The sequence below is a fragment of the Pleurodeles waltl genome, chromosome 6, assembly GCF_031143425.1.
Source record: "Pleurodeles waltl isolate 20211129_DDA chromosome 6, aPleWal1.hap1.20221129, whole genome shotgun sequence".
Taxonomy (NCBI): Eukaryota; Metazoa; Chordata; class Amphibia; order Caudata; family Salamandridae; genus Pleurodeles; species Pleurodeles waltl.
The window spans coordinates 1,528,837,726-1,528,857,673 of record NC_090445.1 but is presented as its reverse complement, the minus strand read 5'-3'; the positions used below and the strand labels follow the sequence as shown (position 1 = coordinate 1,528,857,673).

The window sequence follows — 19,948 nt, the reverse complement described above, 5'->3', positions numbered from 1 at the left end:
CATCCCTCCTCATTGTGTTAGCTGCTTGTGTTGAACATTTGCTGTATGTGTGAAATAAAAGTGTGATGTTCCTTCCACTCCTGCTACCCACCCTCTTTTTATTCTTCACCAGTCATGACACCCATGGCTTCAGCATTAATAATATGAAACCAGTGAGATTAGGGGGGACTGGACTGCACACTAGCAATTGGGAGGGGGTTGCATGTTCCCCCCTTGTTGATGTCCATAACTGGTCCACAAGTGCGACAGGAAGGCAGATCAACACACTCCCAGCGGGACATCCCCCAAAGCTTCTATACATACATCTAGAGTAATAATGATCAGTTATGTATTTAATGGGCGATAGGCGTACCGTGAATTGGGGTGTCGGTCAGTTTCAAGATCGCAGCACGGTGAAGAGGGGAAGGAGTTGGGGAACAATTCAACTGTAGGTAAGGTTACTAACTTCAGGGAAACAAAATGGGGAGTCATCCAACCAGGCTGTAGTTGGACAGATGAACTCTATACAAAGATACCAACAACAATGGTGGTACACACACTCACACTGTTAACCTGGAATGGTAATGGACTGGGACATAAAATCAAATGGAGATTTGTCACTAAGGCTCTCGCACACTACACAGCAGACAAAGTGTACTTAGAGGAGACACACATGAGAGGCACTAATGCACCACTGCTGGAGAAAGGGAAATATAAGGTTGTCTGCCATTCGGGATTCACAACCGGCTCTAGAGGGGTAGCACTACTAAAGAAATAAGGTATTGTCGTTCCAGGTTACAAAACTACAATATAGATAGACACGTTAGGGAGATACGCAGTGGTCCTGGGTGCATGAAATGAGAAACGGTGCCGTTTTTAACAAGTAATTCCCACCGGGGCTACAAATAGCCACACTGTTCTGCCTGGGTAACGTCCTAACAGAAATACCAAGTATAATCCTCAATATACGAGGCAATTTTAATATGCTACGTCCCCCACAATTAGGCAGAGACATTACTAAACAGGTTCAACACGCCAATGTGGGGAAATTGGAAGGGCTAATCCAGGCACTTGGTATGGGAGACATTTTGAGAGCACAACAAGGGATGCGCAGAGGGTACTCCTACTACTAGGGCATACATAACACACACCTCTCATAGATTACTTTTTTGCATCTATCGACGCTTTATAGATTTACAGTTGATGCTTATAAGACATTGAGGATATTGGTATCCCACTGTCTCTAACACTAGAAACAGGGACTCTGAAGGGTAGTGTGGAATGGTGCATGGCTGCCTGGAGGCTAACAAACCACCAGGAGTTTGAGAGGATACGCAAGGCGACAGATGTAGACTTTGTAGTAAACACGGCCATGGTGGCAGATGCAACCATGCTATGGTAGGCCTACAAAGCTACCATAAAAGGGGAGATAAGCTTGGGGTGAGGTAGGAGACAACGAGAAAGACTGCTGGGAGGGAAGAAAGGGAGCTTCTGGATCGAGAGGAAACATGTCCAAAACCCCTATATCTGATTTTAAATAACAGCTAGCCCATAAAACAGAGGAATACAGACCCCTCACAACTAACAAAGACAGACAAGACCACTCAATGGATCTATGAAGTGAGTGACAAGGCGAGTAAGCTCCTTGCTTGGCTGGCTTCATGTGGCACTAAGAAAACACATATCAGTACACTCTTGAACACCTCGGGAGAGGAATCGTGGGTTGTGAGACAATAGTAGACGTGATGGCGGAGCATATGCAAGCTTTCTACTCACGGAAGATACTCACTCAGGGAGCAGACTTGCAGGAATGTGCCCATGAGTGCCCCTGTACAACACAGAGCCCTAAAGATGGAAGCAGTACTAACAGAGTGAGATACTGACTGCACTATCCCAGCTCAAATCCAGGAAAACCCGACGCTCAAATGGCCTCCCAGCAGAATTACTGAAGAGAATGTCCACTAAAATTGTAGCCCCATTGCTTAAAATGTATAAATAGGCATGCCAAAAGGGTGAATTCCCCCCAGACCTAATAAGGGCGACAGTGATACTACTATTAAAGCCAGGGAAACTAGCGGACAAGTGGGACTCCTACAGACTAATATTGTTGGTCACCAAAACAGACACCAAAATCCTAATCAACATTTTGGCCAATAAACTGAGAGGAGTGATACAGGATTTAGTCCACACAGACCAAAACAGAATTCATTTCCCATCAATCAAGGAAACGTAACCTGCGCAGACTCTAACAATATAGCAGCGGCAGAAGTAGTGGCAGTCCAACTGGCAGTGGGCTCTCTGGATACCCATAAGGCATGTGACTCTGTACTATGGTCGTACATATTTACAGTTCTAAGGAAAATGAGGTGTAGGCCTAAATTCCTAGCTGGGGTCCAATTGCTATATTCTAACCCCAGAGCGACACTTAAGATAAATGGGATCCTTTCCAGAGACTTTCTGATTAGGCACGGAACACAACAGTGTGCCCCCTTTCTCCAGTGCTATTCATATTGGCAAAGGAACCTCTGGCCGAATAGATCAGAATGGATGCTCAAACAGACAGCTGAAGATGGGACCCCACATGGGAGGAGCTATTTCACAATATGCAGATGATGTTCTGTTGTATCTGGACGATTCAGACTACTCTCTGTTGAGCATAGGGGAAAAGTTAGAAATTTATGGAGGAAGTACTTGGGACCGAGAATTAACTTGGAAAAATCATTGATATTGCCAATAGGCACCTGGGAGGCAACTGCAAGCCTCCTACTGGGGAAAGAGGTGCTCTTTAAAATGATCACCCTGCCCAGATTCACATACATATTCCAACAATAGCCATATGCCATACCTAAGTCGTGCTTTCAGGCCATCAATGCAATGATAAGATACTTGCTCTAGGGAGACAGACCCACCGAAGATAACTCTGCCAACTTTATCGCGATCTACATACGAAGGGGGCATAGTGCTCCCAAATATTTAAATGTAATACCAGGCTGCACAGGCCAGCTTAATAAATGAGTGGGCATACGTACTACTAGAAGATCTGGCTTTCAGACTTGACTGGCAGGCACTAGGGGAGAATGGGTACCTACATGCATTATATAAAGTCAAAATGCACAAGCACACCCACCAGCTACAGCAACAGTCCTCAGACCTGGGCACACATTAAAAAAGACATGAGGTGGCATAGAAGGCTTACATCAAAGACCCTGTTGTGGCTGGGCAAAAAGCTTGGCCCAGTGATGAAACTACAGGGGTTTTAAATAATGGGACGACATAGGCATCTCTACCTTTGCTATGGTCTGGGATGCAAATGATACAGTCCTGTTTGATTACTTAAAAGCGGAGTATGATGTGGTGCCCTCTTAGGTTGGGTTCCTCTGGCTCCGACACACGCTGATGATGATGGTGCCACAGAATGAGGAGATCATGGAGGATTCCTCCCTTGAAAATAGACTGTTGGAGGGTCATATGGTCAGTAGAGATATATACCTCATGTACTCAACAGTGCAAAGAAACATTCAGCATAATTTGAAATGCCTAAGAGACCGTCGGCAAGCAGAAGCGGGGGAATAAGAGGATGAGGACTGGCAGGATGTACTGCAATTCCCTAGAGCAGTAGCAATCAAAGCTAGGTGTCGACTTCACAGAGCCCTACATAAACTAGGGAGAGCCACAGGTGAGAAATGCTTGGTGCGAATAGATGGTCAGATTCTGTGAGAGAGTCACAGTGAGACTGGAGGAAGCAGCAGAAATACATACAGAACCACATGCACCTCTGGGGATATGGAAGGACACTGATGCTACACCCCTAAAGAAACTTCACATTAATGTGTGCTTCCTCTTGCCCAAACGTGAAATTGCGCTTACATGGGGCATCAAAGCATCACCGTAATTTCAAATTTAGGAACATGAAATGAATACTTGTTATGCAAGGGAATAGGTAATTCATAAAGGTAGAGAGTGTCCAAAAACATTTAATTATATCAGCACAACAGGGGGCACAGCCAGTTATCAGAATATTGATGTAACAACCAGAAACAGATCCTTGGACACTATACCGGGAAGGGGTGACTCCAGGGGTGGGAGAGGGGGAAGGTGAACATGGCGACAGGGCTATGTAAAGTGGCACAGTTGAAATATGATGTTGTGATAACTCAATAAAATACTATACCGAAAACAGTCAGTCGCAAGGGCGTGTTATCTAGGGTAGCTCTTTAAGATTTTAAGATTTTCATCCTTCAGCTCATGGTATTTGGTGAATTAGGGAAAAAAAAAAAATCAGCATTTGGAACAGCTTTCCTACTCTCAAGATAAAGCAATGCTGTGCTTTGTCATCATCCATTCGAGGAGAACTAGCTTCCTAGAACCCTTGGGGATCTCTTGAGTATCCCCTGCACCCAGAACTATGTAACTCTCGGGATTTGCATTACAAACAGGGCCCCAACAATTGTACCTCTCTACTTCCCACAACACCCGCACATCAGGGCAGTTCTATGGTATTTGCACAAAATCCGCCTCCTTGACTCCACAACTTAAAATGTAGGGATTAATGCCTGTGGTTGAGCAAAACCATCTTGTCCTTGTTTGAAAAGACACAACCATTGAGCAGGGGTAAGTGGTGGAGATGCAGTCACACTTCTTCTGGCTCTGCTCTTTCCCCTGCCTTCTCTCACAAGAACAAACACTGCTTTATATAGAACTGAGACAAGCCTTCCCATGCCTTTCATGTCAATGGCCATCTCAAATGCCACAGGTGCTGTGGTTAGCTCTGGAAATTATGAAAAACATTTTTACATTCATGTTTGAGCTGGAATTACAACATTAATGACCAGAACAACATGCCCCTTTATTTCTGAAGTTCTTCACCATGATGAACTAGTTGTCTTTGAAGAAGTCATCCATTTGTGTTATATTTCATTTCCATAATAACTTGTGGAATCCATGATCAAAGGCAAAGACATTGCTTGCCGAGTCCAGCACCCGTGGTGGGCACAGAAAGAGGTAGGAAGATCGCTGCTATAGAACCTCACAAAATGTACCTTATTTATCCAAGAGGCGTGTGGGTGCTTGCACGCCATACATTATTTTTGGTTTTAACTCATAATTACAATCGGCTTCAGTGTGCGCATTGAAGTACCTTATTACACCTAGTAGGTGTGCAGGTATTCCTGTGCCTGAGGAGTCTGTGTGATGTTCCGGTAAGGGCATTTCAGTTATCGTGTTATAAGAGGATTCATGTGTTTTGCACCTGGAACATTACCAATGTATGTCTCCTAGAGCCCAGAACAGTGAATATTACTTCAGTATTTATGGTGTGGACATAATTATCATGCCTCATGTGTATTATGTTTGGTGGTACAAGTGTTCAATGTCATGCCCTAATGAAAGTCATCCGACTTGAATTATGTACAGTACTTAAGATTTGTGACCTTGTCATTTGTAGTATATAATGACAATATAAGTAACCTATTTGTTCTGTATACATATTATGTGGAGTCTCATTTGTGGTGTATTTATTGTGTCACTGTCGTGAGTGTGTTGCACAAATGCTTTACACATGAGCTTTGGAGATAAGACTGCTCTGTGCCAAGTTACTAGGAGGGTGAACACAGGTTATCTTTCTTTCTGGAAATTAGACCGTAATTTGCATCTAGTGTGTCAAAAGAGGATACTTTTGACCCCTGTCTGACTGACAGAATTGCCCATTTGATACATGCTGGGCCGGACACTTAGGCCCATATTTATACTTTTTGACGCACAACTGCGCCAACGCAGTTGTGCGTCAAAAATTTTACCGCCAGCTAACGCCATTCCAACGCACCATGCGGGCGCCTTATTAATGGAATGACGTTAGCCGGCGCTGCGGACTGGTGTGCGTAAAAAAAAAATGACTCACACCAGGCAGCGCCGGCGTATGGGAAAATGGGGGTTGTGCGTCAAAAAATGGTGCACGTCAGGTCTGAGGCAAAATTCAGGCCTCAAACCGGATTTGCGCCATTTTTTGACGCCCAAACTCCATTGACATGACTCCTGTCTTAGCAAAGACAGGAGTCATGCCCCCTTGCCCAATGGCCATGCCCAGGGGACTTATGTCCCCTGGGCATGGTCATTGGGCATAGTGGCATGTAGGGGGGCCCAAATCAAGTCCCCCTATGCCACAAAAAAATCGGAAAAAAATACTTACCCGAACTTACCTTTACTTCCCTGGGATGGGTCCCTCCATCCTTGGGTGTCCTCCTGGGGTGGGCAAGGGTGGCAGGGGGTGTCCCTGGGGACAGGGGAGGGCACCTCTGGGCTCCTTCCGAGCCCACAGGTCCCTTAACACCAGCCCTGACCCAGGCGTTAAAAAACGGCACACATCAGGCTGTGCGCCGTTTTTTAAGGCCCACCCCCTCCTGTGCGTCAAAATGACGCCAGAGTATAAATAAGGGGCACAGGCCTTAAAGTCATTTTTTGAAAGGGAACGCCTACCTTGCATATAATTAACGCAAGGCTGGTTCCCCCTTCCAAAAAATGACGCACATGGTGGAATTTTGAGGCCCGCGGGGTCGGACGTCAAAGTATAAATATGGGGTAGGGTTTGCGCGGCAAAAATTTTGACGCACATTTGGCGCAAACAGAGTATAAATATGCCCCTTAGTTTTGGGGACATTGTATCACTTGTTGTGGTGTTGCCAGAGACTGGTTACGTTTTGGGAGGACGCATTTGAATGCAAAGGAATTTGGTCTTAGAATTCCAGAAAATTCAATAGGTCTTCATCTTGGACAAGCCTTCATATTGTGGGAAGTGGTGCTACTTTCAGCAATCCACAAATTATGTGGTTGACATGTGCATTGGTAATTGATAACAACATTTCCAAAGCATGGAAAGCTAATGTGCCACAGTAGAGGACTGGATTTTGGATTAATTACCTGAAACAAAATACAAGAAGGTTATGTAACTCAGCATGGGACGTTTCAGGGTATGTACGACTTGTTGCTTGTGCAATGTTTTTTCTTGCTCTTCTTATTTATATTTGTACCCGCTTTAATGAGTGGCGTTATTACAGAGAATCTTTAACTCAACAACATGGGAGCTGTGACTAATCCATGGCGCCTTCAATTATATGCCTAATAATCTACCCATCTTTGGAAAGTACTTCCTTGTGAATATACTCCTACTGGAGTGCTACTGGAAATAATATATATCTATTCATCTGCGTTTCACTTCCTTTGACTCTTCCATCATGCCCCAGTTTCAAGTAGATTTTAAGTCATATCCTACGATTAGGAACTTCCGTGATGACCTTGCGGTGGTGAAAAAGTGTGGCAAAGTAGAAAACGACTCACATTTAGTATTCCCAGGCACTAACAGTAGGCCTGGAGAGATTTTGCAGCCTAACTTACTGAGACTTTATTAGGTCAGGCTACAGGCGGGTGAGACTAATTTTACACAAAAGTGTTTCAGACAGCTGTAACGATTGCATTAACATTTCTGCTTTAAATATACAACTGTAAGCTCAAATATTTGTGTCACCAAACAATGGACTGTCAGTTTATAAAAATGGGTGAATATTGCTATCAAAAACAATCACTCTTTTGGGGAAAATATGCGTTAATTCCACCAAACTAAAGTGTTTCGCTTTCAAGAAAACCTACATAATCTTTATTTTGTCCAAAATAAGAGCACCAGGTTCGGATTCCACTCATCAGTCGTTGGGGCAGATTAGCAGAACTGAATGAAGACGATTTTTGCCTTCTCCACTTGAAGTACTCAATTAGTAGCCAAATTGTGAGTCAACACTGAGGGACATATTTATGGCCAAGTCGATTAGTACAGCACAGCAAGTCACCTTGCTGTGCTGCTTCACAGGGAAAGGACAGGAATGCGCAGTATTTATCACATTACGGCACATTCCTCTCCTTCCCCATGCGCTGGCACCCTGTTGGCTGCATAGCGCCAATGCAGGCACCCTTACACCATGGTGCAAGGGTGCCTGTTTTGCATGCAGGATTGTTTTTGTGCAGGAAGGGGCACCTGCCCCTTCCAGCATAAAAACAGTCCTGGGAGGCATTTTCCTCTTTCTATGTGAGCTACGAATGCAGCACACATAGAAAGAAGAAGAAACAAGGAGAAATAGAAATATTGCTCCTAATTAGGCCTCCCCTTGGAAAGTTAAAGTTTTTGGCGCATCCCCAGGTTAACAAGTTCTTGTAAATCTGGGGATACATCAAAATCCATGGGAGTTGCGTGGAAACACACATGCAGTGCCTGCCTTCCCAGAGCAAAGTAACTCAACACAGCAATTTGTGCTGCGTTGCATTACTTTAGATTTTTGAAGACAGTCACAGACACACAAAGTGGCTTTGAGTGGCTTCAAAAATCTGATGTAGAGGTTTGAGTTGCTTGTACCACGTTGCGTGGTGCAAATGTGATGCAACCCTCTCATAAATATGCCCCTAAATGTTAAATGCATCTAGAATTATCAATCATTTCACCAAGCCTTTTTGTCAATTTGTTTATCTTGAGGATCTACACCAGTAGCTGTAGCTGGATCAATGGCGTACATCTCTGCATCAACACTCTTTGGAGAAAGCAGACTATAGTAAGAAGAAAACACATTTGAGTTCAGAGCAGTAGCAGAACTGCTCAGCAATGTCTCTCTATCTGTCTGTTGAACCATTGTGTCATGGCTAGCATTGCAACATGGGTGAGCAACATAATGCCATGGATGTCCACATTATGCTAGGAATTGCTTATCACTATTATGCAAGGTATAACATAATACTAAAGGTGGGTACCATTATACTATGGACAACCACACTATGCCTGGACTGATCATTGTTACACCAATGCCAACATGATGATACCAGGGAATGGCATCATCGTGCTTTGAATAGTTATAATTTGACAAGGACTACCATCATCGTAATGTTACCAGGGCCAAGGGTGGGCAGTGGCATAATCTTTCCATGAATGTTCACAATGTGCCAAGAATTACCAGCACTACGCATAGTCAGTGGCCACAAAAGGAGAGCACCATCATGCCATAGATGTCCACAATATGCCAAAGTCTTACCAATATGCTATTATTGTGATTGGTTCCCAATATCACAAGAATTATCACCATTAAGCCTGGGCCAACATTCTAACAATGACTGGCAGCATCATGCCATGGTGCCCTCACAATTCCTAATGTTACCACCAGAGTCACGTCAGTTACTTGCTAATCCTTCCATCAGGAACGGTCTGACACATGACTGTACAGGCTCACATAAAACAGACACACAACACCATTCCAAGCTGCTTTTTCTATTTAATTACCTTTTGCTGATTGGCTGCATGGGTTCTTCTCTGGCAATTTCTCATCTCTCTTGGCCTCCAGTGCAGCATGAACTGTTGTGTTATCGCCTCCATGTCACACTTCATGTGAAATGCCAAGTTTAATTCAAAAGCACAAAGTAATGGCAAAGGTCCTTTATTGTCAGCCATATCACCACAAGCCTGCCATTGATGTATAACCACTTGTTGGAGTTTGGCATCATGTTTGTAGGCTCTTCCTCTGAAACTCAGAATTGCCCATCACTGGTCCAATTTCTCTGAAACCCAGCATTGCCCATCACTGTCCCAAATACACAAACTGCAGATATCTATTTGGTCAAGCTAGGATTGGCTATCAAGTAGATGTGTAATTAGCATTTTTCTAGTAGGGGCTTATGTTACATTGTATTGTATTTGAATTCATATTGTCGCGTAGGCTCTCATTATCCTAATGAGACTACTGGATTTTTGGGTGGCAGGATCATTCGCAGTGTGGGGGACTAAGTCTAACCCACAGTGAAGGACCCTTGTCACCCCAAATACGGGTTGAGCTCCGGCTAACTAGCAGTGCCTCATCTCTCCCAAAGGGAAGAGACAATTGGGCAACCGAGCGCATGACATCTTAGTGCTTCCCAGGGAAGTCGTGGTCACTCGGATCCCAACCAGTTCTCTCATACACAGTGTGGTCTCATATATAAATGACAAAGGCAATTTGAGTTTTAAAGATTAGTTTAATAAAACGACTGCATTTTAGATAACCAGGCATGAGCCGCAATAACCAGAACCATACAACACAATAAGATTGAAATAGTAACGAGGAGAGTGAAACATAAGAATAACGCGATCATAGTGCTACTATAGTACGTTCTCTCTTCTAAGTTCTATTTTGAGCACAGCATGTTAAGCTTTAAGCCTGCCTTTCAGGTTCCCCCAGGAGGACATCAACCCTCATACCTGAGCAAAGGCCTGTGATCTGGATCAGGGTCAGCAACAGGGCAGTCAGCGTCTAGTTGTGGTTCCCTGGTCGGAATCTTCCTCTTACGTGTACCAGGACTAGGAAGTGTTTTTATAACTAACACGCCGATGTTCTAAGAAATGTCCCTATGTAAGAATGTGTACTTTCTACGAACCCTAAAGACTATCGGCAATATACCAGACTGTATCCTTGACTGAAGCATAGAGCGAGCAAGAATGTATTGTTTGAGAACTCCGGTGCTGAGGTAAGCTAAACAGTGTGATAAAAGAAAATAAAACAAGACTGTGAAACTGGTTATTGAAAAATAACAGTGCGAGGCTGAATAAAATGGATCTAGAACAAAGTGCACAGAGGCCTAATGCTTTAAGCAAACGCGCAAAAGCTATATTAAAAATGGCTACACTACAATATAGAACTTCTTTCATAACACAATACACTATCTGAGCTGTAATAGACAGGCAGCCAGTGTTGTCTATTTGGTAAGTGTATCGTTGCCCTGCGTGATAATCATACCAGTACTTTTACCCTTAACTCAATCACTGCACTCAAGTGAGTACTGGAGTGAACAGAATTGAGGTATACAATGCAGGAGCTTTATGTTAGTTTTGTGTCAGGATGGATGGTGTGGATTATGAGTGTGGTCTTTACGGGGAGTATGTTAGTGGAGTCTGTAATGAGTTTTGTAATGTACTTTTCTGTTCGATTGTTTTATGCACCTGTATTTATGGCTGGAGTGGAACAAAGTGATAGTTGTGTGTGTATTAATGCTTACCATCCATGAGCAGAAACAGGGTCTGGTTCTAGGGTGGGAAAGGTCCCAAATGATGTGATGCGCACACTTTCCTTTCTGGCTAAAGACTTTATTAATCAGCTTGAAAATGCATCACACATTTACTTTGTCCATTCTAAATGATTAGATTATTTCTTGTCATTGCTTGGAGGGAATCTATACTTTTTCAGCTTTTACAGAGAAGTTTGTTTTTTGCAACGAGCATTTGTTAGTTGGTCACTTCGGTCTTCTCTTCCAGATTATCAAGTGAGGTTCCACTGATATGCTTCTTCTTTTAGTGGAGAATAATTAACTAAGGTGCTAGTCAAGAAAGGGATGATCTGTTTCCTGATAATCTTTAGAATTCTTCATGGATGAACAATCAACCCTTGCTTTGGATGTCCCATGGGGAGATTAAGAATACCATGAAGACAGAGGCCCTTATTACGAGTCTGGCGGTCCTGGCAATGCCAGACTCGTGGTGGTGGTCGGACCACCGCCAGAGCAGCGATCCGGCCTCCACATTATGACTGTTGTGGAGTCGCCATGGTCTGACCGCCGGCACTGCCAGGTTGCCGCCAGTTGACAGCCTGGTGGTGCCAGCGATCTTAATCCACCAGAGCAGCACTGCAAGCAGCGCTGCCCTGGGGATTATGAGTCCCCTCTCCGCCAACTTTTGCATGGCGGCCACCATAGACAGCACCGTCGTCCTTTTCATTGCCTGGATTACAGGCAGTGAAAAGTGCGATGGGTACTGTCGCACCCGACGCACCACAGCATAGCCACCAGCTTAATGACGAGCCGGCGTCAATGTTGTGGCCTGTTTCCCACTGGCCCATCTGGAAACTCATTATAGGGCCAGGTGGCGGAAAACCGCCGCCCGCCAAACTCCAAATAAGGGCCAGAGTGTCAGGCTAGTGGGCGGAAGTGAAGTGATTGAAGCATTGATGCGATGCATTTCCACAGGCAAAGGCTTAGCAGCCGTCTTTCTGTTATATTTTGGATATACTTCAGAAAGTTCTTTCAATCAGTTTTTCTAGGAATTCTCCATTATAGACTGGTGAATAGCTGTCCAGAACTGTGGGTTCAAGTTTATTTTTATTGATGAGATATTTCATATAGGAAGTCTTGAAGGCAGAGGGGAAGGCTCTTGAAACTACTGAGCTGTTGATGATGGTGCACAGTAAGGGTCTGAAAGGGAGCCAGCTAACCCACTGGGTTCTGGAGGTGGAGACGCCCTTTCAAAGGGTTACAGGGTGGTAGGAGAGCTGGTGTAATAGTTGGTTACATAAGAAGCATGTGAGATGCATTATACTGTGTGAAATACTTCAGTATCCAACGTGAGGATGGGGAAAGAGAGTTAAAACAGAGAACAGAACAGGGAGAAGCAGTCAGAATGAAAGGAGAGGGTCTGATAAAGAGCAAAAACATTCTTTTGTTCAGTCATTTATGAATCTAAGAGATGTATATTAGAGGCAAGCGAAATAAAATGTTGTTGAAAGCTGGAATGCTTGAAATGGGGTGATGGATGTGATCAGAGAGAAGTGTTATAGAGTGTAGAGGTAATAAAGGCAGCAGGTAGAGGGCTGTTAAAATAAAGTAGGAGGGGGAGAGGAGGACACAAGGGAAGTTTAAGAGTCGGAATGATGGGAGGGGAAACTACGTAAAAGGTGTAAATATTGAACTGAAGTAGCTAACTCTCTTCTTCAGAAAAATAGACAGAGAAGATACAATTATTTTGTTAATAATTTATAGATAATTTGTGGTTCACTAGGCTTTGCAAACGTTCACAATATAAACAGGTATTTTTTTTCTTACACTGTAAAAGAAAAAAGAAAAACATACTTCGAAGAGCTAAATAGGCATATTATGACAACTTAAAAGGTGAGGATTACATCTGAAAATGTGAAAATAAACATAACACTACATATTACTCGCCTGAATTAATTTACCTCACACATTGTAATCCAGGTCAGAAGGAATGTGTCTTTGAAACAACACAAGTACACAGACTGGTTCTCTGAAAGGCCAGTGAGACTGGGCAGCACCCGTCACATCTCAGAAATTGCTTCACATGAGCTTGACTTTATCCCAGCACACACACGGTCTGAGAAACCACACAATTAACCTTTAGACGTGTCTTCTCTTTCATCAAGGTTGTCCAATAGGGGTCCTGAATGGTGGATCCATGGCAGATTTTCTGGATAGCCAGGTCAGATACATGTGCAAAAAGTAATGTCGAAAATAAAAAGGATTTACCTAGTCCATTGTAAGCCTAGAAATCCCACACTAGATTAGATGCTATTGACCACCTTTCAAACTGTGAGAGTCCATGAAAAACGATTGCATCATTTGGAGGAGCCATCAAGGTGGTCAATAAAGTCTTTTGAACACCGAGCTGGCTAGGCACGAGACCATCAAAGTGTATGTGCTAATCAGCTGGTCATGAGTGAAGGTCTACCGCATCCTGGCGGTGGATCAGAAGTGAAAGTAAAAGTCTGTCCATTGATTTGGTCAAGAATCAGAATCCAATATTTCAGTTTGGGTCATTATATCTAGGAAACGTGAGAGCGCACATAAGTCTATTAGATTACCTAGGTGACCATGACTAACAACTCATTAACGGATATCAGGCAAATAAATGTCCAGTAGTGAGTCCCCATTAAATTGTCTGAGATTGAGACTAGCCAGAAACTGCAGTACATGGGGGTTCAATAAAAGAGAGACTAGCATTCTAAGTTTATGACTTATCCCTAATGACTGATCAAAGTATCATTGATGCTCTATTTATTGTTGTTAAAATATCACAATGTGTATGTAATAAATTGGTTAGTGCTGGCATTTAGAGAAAAGCATGCATGCCAACACTCCCTATTTACACAGGAGTCACCTAATTTTCAACCATAAAATATTAATAATAATAATTTAGCTTTCTCCCATTTACAGTTTTTAATTGTAAGACAGGTGAAAGAGGAAACTAATGTTTCCCACTTCTTCCCTATATTGTCTCTTAACTGTTTCGAGGACTCTGAGATCCCACATATTTGGCTGTGAAGACACTGACATTAAGTCAGAAAATCCCTGGTAGCTTTCCTTGCCAGATCAGTGGCATCGGTAGTGAAACTATGAGAAGGTATTGCAGATAGTGATGCCATGCAGTTGAGTATTGTGGCTTTAAAGCTAATTTAGCCATAAAAGTAATTCCTTTATGGCTTCTTTCAAAGCCTAACTTTCAGCCTCTGTTGTGACTGGTAGCACCTGCTGAGACGCAAGACCCAGATAACCAAAAGTTGAAAGGATCGTGGTCAATCATTTCTAGACCATGTAAGAGTGGGGGTTTCCATCCTGTCGAAACAATGTCATCATAGCAAAGGGTGTCAACATTAAAAAGTCTCTAAAACAAAAAAAAGAGTGACAAAGCCCGATTTAGCTTGCCTGTAACACGCACAGTTGGCACACAGTAGCACAATTTTTCTTTCAGGTAAAATTTGAAAATTACACTACCTTGTTCATCTGAGACAAAATGTCAGTGGCAGTGAAAACTTGTGATATGCCACTCCTCTCTAGAATGGTCTCCTAACAGCTAGCAGCTAAAGCTTTCTGTAGCATGATGGTGAAAATGACCCCAGGAAATGGCAAGGCGGTGGCGACACTAAAAGGTGAGTGTTTTCATTTTACAACACAGGATAGGACTCGAAACACCAATGCTTTGATTCATGCACTCAGGTCAGAATTATTCAATAAAACAAGTCTATGCCTTTCTGGCTGACTCCATCTAAATCACTCAAATTATATCTGCAAAGAATAATGAGTGTTTATGGTTCTAAAGTGCGCTAAATATTTTTTGTTAAAAGCTTTCATTTAAATATATTTTGTTTAATGCTCATTATGCTCCTTGTTAAGGTGATATTCTGTTTTAAGGGTTGCCCTTCTTTTGGGCTTTTTTGGTATGGCTTGTGCTTGTTTCATGCTTCTTTGAGAGGAGCATTAGGATTGTTTTAGGTTGTGTGCTCTTGCTATGCACTCTTGCATTGAGCAGGAACTGCTTTTGTTCACGTTTAGCTGTAACTGATCACTAAATGTGTATTTCTTGAGTACAGCCATATTTTGGATGTTCCGATCTTTGGGTGGTGCTTGGAGCATTGAAGGCCGGATGTGCCGCAAGTCTTCAAAGGCAATACCTTGGCAATGTGTAGTGGGGATTGTGAGATGATGTTCGTGTTAAGGTGTGAAGAGCCATGCATTCGAAACTGGTAGATATATCACAGATTCTAGCAGATCCCACAAGGCGGTAAACCATGTTGCAGATTCACTACAGTTTTCGTTTCTGGGGTTGAATCATATGTGGCCCTGGAGTACATCAATGCATATTGCTGTTGCAGTAACAAATGAACTGCAATACTATCCTTCCAGGATTATACCCATTCAGTCCCCTAGTCAAAGGTCATGGTCGCGCCAAAGTTTGGCACCTAGACAAAGCTTGTTCTCAAAGACGTCCTAAAATTAAGGATTTGGATCACTACTCCAAGATGGCTTCCTTCTGGCTTGCCAGGATTGTTTCACAGAGGCGTCCACTAATATTCTTTCTCCGTGCTCCTCTTCTGGTAATTGGCAGCTCCAGCTGTCCTCCAGTGGGTTGATGTGCTCATGTTCTGTGGTGCAATCACCTTCTGCAGGTTGGTGAGAGAAAGACAGAGAAACAAATTGAAGAGGTTTAGGCAGCTCTTTGTTAATGTAGAACTTCTACCGATATTTGTGTATGGTCCAGAGAATCGAGGGAGTCTAAGAACAGAGTAAATTAGGTATACTTTATAGTCCTTATTTAGAGTTCGGTGGTAACTGAAAAGACTCCAGTTTGCGGAGGAAACACAAAATACAGAGTAAAATCAACCAGCCGAATTTGCTCTACAACAAAGACTGTGTTGTTGAGAAAATTTAGATGTTTATTCTAATCTGTATTTGGCATTTCCTCCAGAAATTGGAGGATTGTTAGTTACCACCAAACTCTAAGTCAGAGAATTATTGAGTTGACTGTTTACTACGTCTCTGCAGGCTGCAAGGCCAGACTAAGTTCAGAGAATAAACATTCACCCTCCTTTACGATTCCCTCAAAGGTTTTTTGTGAACTAGTGAAGTAAATAGTGCAATTTAAAATCAATTTTTCATAGATACCCATAAGAAAGATCTGCAGTCATTATCTAAATGACAAGCGATTTTGTGCAATTTTAATTACTTTGATTCAGTTTATCTCAACAGTGATGTTTAGGTACAAAAGACTATTTTAAGAAATAAAAAGGTTTTTAAAGAACTTTTGCTTGCAAACAGCTCATAACATACCACTGCATGAAAATACAATTTTCCCACAACCCGAAGTGCCCCTGAGAGTAAAACGACATGAACAATGATGCAGACTCATGCAAAACAGACCTATCTTTCGGTTATTACCCAACACAACAAAACTTTCTTTCTATATGAGTGGTGCGGGGGGTTGAGAGGCAAAAAACACGTTGTTGGGATCCAAACAAGTGACCTGCAGTTCATTATCACACCCCAAACACACCCTTACACACCACACATCTGTTACAGACAATTATATGCAAGGTAGCTTGCGCTATACCTATTGTTTTCTTTAGCCAACAATCAATATTTAATGTTTCCAGAAAAACATAGATTTTTCCCCACTTGAGGGGTCGAGGGAAAGGTGGCCAGGGCAGGTATCAGCCTCAATTACCTCCATGACTGGCAAAATCAGCAATGTTACCCCCAAACGTAACCACCCCCCCATCGGAAGCCTGATAATGTATATATGATCTGCCTTGTGTCACTGCTCAACACCTGGTTCAGTAAAGTGCCTAAGCAATGTAAGCTTCTCCACACCTTTTCAGTCTACAGGGAAGATTCTATTTGTGTTCACTTCCAATGCTGCCCACCTTAACACTCAGCTGAGGTCTTCCATGTCTAGAGTGGAATGTGCTACAAGTAGCAATTGCCTGTTCAACTCTCACCTAACCCTACTCCAACTCCAACAATTACCAATCTAAACAAGGCATAGAAGACCCTCAATCAAAGAAGCCTTCCCCACACATAGAACTGACAAGGGGAGTGCAACATCTTCTCTGGGCCTGGAGGACAAAAGCTCGACATCAACACTCATCCATTAAGATATTGAAGCCCTGTGATTAAAGGAGATATCCACACCCCCATATAAGAATTAAGGAGCAATATCACTCTTTTGTGCCCAGATTTTGCAAAGTCAACATAGGAATAAAATTACCACCTCCAAAAAGTTGAAGTGCATACTTGCTATCACGAAATAGCAATGGCTGATCCACAGCAACAATTTTCAGTTAATAATGTATTGTTAATTTGTGCTGCATGCAATGTGTAATATGCTCATGCTGCATGGATATGAGGATCTCTACAATCAACTGCAAGGAAAAGAATTATACAACTTTGTCATGGATATTTATATATCATTTGATACTACTTGAGTAGTGGGTTCCCAGGCATCTCTCTTCTGCTTCAGTGTGATCTTGACCTCTTCTGTCCTTCTGACTTGTGTTGGTGTCTATCTCCTACTGTTTTTCTTGTAACTGCTCTTTCTGTCCCCGACTTGGTAACTGCTCTTTCTTATTTGCGCCGTCTGGTCTACCTGACCCGTGTCTCTGTTTAACTGCCCCTTTTTGCATCCTTTACTCCTGTTACATCTTGGAATCTTCTGTATTTGCCCCATCGACTTGCTCCGCTGATCATGATTTCCCATATTGACGCTCCTACCAGACTCCCCCCATCTCCCCACCAGGGGGCATATTTATGAGAAAGTGGTGCATTGGTCCCAAAGCACCACTTCTCCTGAGTCGCCCTTGCACCACCTAACGACACCATGGTTGTGCCGTATTTACAATACGGCGCACCATGTCGGTCATTACCATAACAGCATCAGAAATGTTGATGCTGTTGTGGCGGTTTTCTGTGTCAGTAATTTTAATGGGTGTGTCATTTTAGTGCCTGCCTTGAGCAGGCATTAAAAATTACATAAACAATGTAATCTAGTCAATTTCACTGCACCGTTTTTTTTGGGACTTCCCTGCGTCGGAACACCTCCCCTTGCATACGTTATGCCTGGCACATGCATAATGTGGTGCAAGGGGCTGCAAAGTGGCGCAATGCATGCATTGTGCCACTTTGTAAATCTGGCGTGGGGGAAAGGCCACCTTAGCGCTGCTTTATCATCAAACAAATGATGCTATGTCGGCGCTAAGTCAGCACAAAGTGTCCCCAGATTTCCCCGCCCTTGCTCAGCCCGCTCCCCTGCCCAGCACTCTTCCCACTCTCCAAGGCCCTACTTAATGGAGGCCGCAGCAGGGCCGCACAGTGGATGCGCAGCTGGCATACCAAAGGCCCCGCAAAGGTAAGCCTGTCTGTGTCTCAACCACGCCCAGCACAAGGAACCCTGGACGCCATCATGAATGCTGCTGAGCCACACCTCAGTCCATGGTAGGTCCCTTTGCCTCCTCTCATTGCCACTTCACCTGATTCCACAATCACACTCCTACAGCCCATGCACACAACACACCTCTCACCAACTCATAACTCAAGACCAGCACTCACACAGCACCATACACCCACTCCACCCAACAACACTAACTCGCATTTATGCTCTTCAACACACGCTCATTTGACTTACACTCCACTCACATTTGGGAACTCCGACTCCAATGCACTGGACCACCTCTTCCTCACTGAAACCTGGCTCACCCGCATATCAGCGTCAGACATTGCCACAACCATCCCTACTGGATACAAAATCCTGCCCCAGGAACAACCCCATAAACCAAGAATAGGACCCATCATCCACAGAGACACCACAAGTGAACTCTTACACTGACCCAGAAGCCACTTTTATGGAACACAGTGCACTTCAACCTTCAGATGGACAGTAAAACCACTTTAAAAGGCATCATCACCTACCGGCCCGCAGGATCTTGCACCCACTTCAGCAGTCTCATTGTTCCCCTCATCATGGGCACCAAACACTTCATACTCGGAGGCTATCTCAACTTTCATCTCGATGACCCCATGAACTCCAACTTCATGGAAGTGCTTAAAAGTCTACAGAACATCGGCATCACCCAGCTCATACAAGGCCCTACCCACATCGCTGAACGCACCCTGGACACCATATTCTCCTCCAGGGACAAGGTTAAAGTCAGCCACATCACTTCACTCACATGGACGGACCACTTCATCATTCATTTTCACATAACACCAACCATCCATGCGGAGACTAGTAGAACCCCAAGTCACTGCTGGAAGAAAGTTACAGAAATGGAATTGCTCAACTCCCTCCAACTAAAATACCCAGACTCCACCAATGATCTCATCCAAAGACAGAAACAACTTCAACAACTAGATCACCACCTGCGCCAATACCCCAATACCCTGGTGCCCCTGAAGAAACACCAAACCCAAAAGATTTTTTTAAAAGCTAGCTCGTAGAACGCTGACCTTAGAGAATCCAAAGAGTTTGCAGACAATTCAAAAGGTAGAAGAATCACCTACAAGACTACACTTAGACACTACCACTATCAAGTAAAAGAGACCAAGATAAAGGCCCTGAATCTGAAAATCGAATCTGTCTCTAAGAGTTGCAAGGAACTTTTTGTCATCGTAAAGGAATTCACCAACCCAACAGCCGCACCCAAACCATCACCCCTATACAAAACTCTGCAACAACCTCTCCGACTTCTTACACAAAAAAAATCACAAACATCTATAGCAACTCTGAGCCACAGCCAATGCCCATTGACCTTCTCATCCTACTAACTTCAACAACCAACGGCTACCAACTAACAGCATTGAACCCTCTTTCAATGACACTGCAGCTATAATGCAGATAGTTCATGCAAGGGCTCTAACTGCC

At 43.5% G+C, this 19,948-nt stretch overlaps 1 protein-coding gene across 2 annotated transcripts in view; it reads right to left on the bottom strand.

Moving 5' to 3' along the window:
* Positions 1-12,768: 12,768 nt before the first annotated feature.
* The window catches only part of TNFRSF18 (TNF receptor superfamily member 18), a 113,586-nt gene continuing 106,406 nt past the window's right edge, over positions 12,769-19,948 (bottom strand). The window contains exon 6 of one of the 2 annotated variants that reach the window (XM_069241102.1): positions 12,769-15,695. In XM_069241102.1, the coding sequence (XP_069097203.1) occupies positions 15,529-15,695 (167 nt within the window). In that variant the 3' untranslated portion in view covers positions 12,769-15,528. The remainder of the gene's footprint in view (positions 15,696-19,948) is intronic. The other variant, XM_069241103.1, reaches the window with a different exon arrangement.